This window comes from Aptenodytes forsteri, unplaced genomic scaffold (genome assembly GCF_000699145.1).
Source record: "Aptenodytes forsteri isolate BGI_AS27 unplaced genomic scaffold, ASM69914v1 Scaffold209, whole genome shotgun sequence".
In the NCBI taxonomy this organism is placed as follows: Eukaryota; Metazoa; Chordata; class Aves; order Sphenisciformes; family Spheniscidae; genus Aptenodytes; species Aptenodytes forsteri.
In genome coordinates this window covers 4,500,724-4,502,181 of record NW_008795034.1, presented here as the reverse complement: position 1 = coordinate 4,502,181, position 1,458 = coordinate 4,500,724, and the positions used below count along the sequence as shown (strand labels likewise).

At 45.7% G+C, this 1,458-nt stretch overlaps 2 protein-coding genes across 2 annotated transcripts in view; one reads left to right on the top strand and one right to left on the bottom strand.

The window, feature by feature from the left end:
* The window catches only part of NUP88 (nucleoporin 88), a 10,115-nt gene extending 8,872 nt beyond the window's left edge, over nt 1-1,243 (bottom strand). Inside the window, exons 1-3 of the mRNA XM_009276411.1 lie at nt 1,077-1,243; nt 492-617; nt 188-274 (exon numbers count right to left, since the gene is read on the bottom strand). Coding sequence (XP_009274686.1) covers nt 188-274; nt 492-617; nt 1,077-1,150 — 287 coding nt within the window. The 5' untranslated portion in view covers nt 1,151-1,243. The remainder of the gene's footprint in view (nt 1-187; nt 275-491; nt 618-1,076) is intronic.
* The window catches only part of RPAIN (RPA interacting protein), a 3,809-nt gene continuing 3,499 nt past the window's right edge, over nt 1,149-1,458 (top strand). Inside the window, exon 1 of the mRNA XM_019471301.1 lies at nt 1,149-1,160. Within this exon, the coding sequence (XP_019326846.1) occupies nt 1,149-1,160 (12 nt within the window). The remainder of the gene's footprint in view (nt 1,161-1,458) is intronic.

Genomic DNA, 1,458 nt, shown 5'->3' with positions numbered 1-1,458 from the left:
AAAAAGAAAAAAAAAAAAAAGTGCAGTTACTGTGCTAGGAAGAAGTCCAAGGACTGAAGTCCGTGGAAAAAAAAAATCACATCAGATTTTCAGGTAGATTTATCACTTCTTATTCATTAAAAACACAGCTGAGAATACAGGGCTTATTCTGTCAAAAGCATTTCAAAATACAAGAAGCCACACAAACCCTTTTTTGATTGTAAGAGTCTCCTCCTCAGTGTCTGAAAGAGCAACCACTTTGATGGGTGTCTGAGGCACCTTCAGACTGTAAAACCTAGAGGAAAGAAACAGCAGCAGTGTTCATTCAGCTGACCGTGTTGCACATGTCCCTGCTAACGCAGGAACATCAAACGGTATCAGTCTAAAGTTTCTCCCATCCTATTTTTTATTGGTAATCCTGGTAAGAATGGCAGGACGTATATATCTAGCGAAAAATCAGACTGGCTATGACAACAAAATTACTTAGATAATCAGCTACAAACAGGTTTTACCTTATAGTGTTATCTGAAGTCAAAAGCACAATATGGGGCTCTAATGTCTCGCAGGGGTACCAGGCAGCATGCTTTAAAGTCAGAGATGTTGAGCTTGTGAAGAACCTTTCCGCAATAGGAATAGTGCTGAAATACAGAGCAGAAGTATGCACTGTTACAAGAAACACAGAGGTTACTTCGAAAGGGAAGTGGAGGCAAGAGGAGCTAGAAACCCAATTAAAAGGTTTCAAAGCCATTAGCTGTACTATTCTTAAAGTTGGAGGGACAGCTTTAACTTGAAGCCCTTTGTTATTTCCATCTGGACGTGTGCTTTTAGCTACCACAGCTAAAAGACCCCAGAAAGGCTAGAGACTACTACAGAGGAGCACCTTGCTCCTCAGCACTTGCAACAAGTTTAGAAGGTTGTTTATTTGGGTCACTTGACGACCAGCAAGTCCCTGAGCCAAAATAACTTCATTTGTGATTGTCCCTACAACCCCGATACAACCAACGTCTTCCGTATCTGTTCGGCCCCAAAAGGAGGAGAGGCTGTCGAGGAACGGCGGCAGGACAAGGATGTCATTAACCGCCTGAGGTCTCACCCACCTACAGTTCACCGTGGATTTCCCACCTTCAAACTCTGAATTCTTCCCCCAGCGTTTAGGCAGCTCCAGCACCATGAGCCCCTTCGTACCGATGAGCGCCACATGATGCTGCGTGGGGCTTAACAGCGTCTGATAAACCTCAAAAAGGGGTGGGTTTATGCAGATAAGGGTCTGAAAAGACAAATGTTACAGTTAAGCACAAGCCGTCAAAAGCGCTCGCAGAAGCATGCCCTACCTTCACTTTGGACCGTGATTTATACAGCGGCTACAAGGCGCAAGGATGAGGCAAAACCTCGCCTCCGGCCACAGCACCGCACCAAGCCGACGGGTTTCACGTGAGGAAAGACCCACCGACAGCCGGCTGGAGGGGAACTACGCCGACG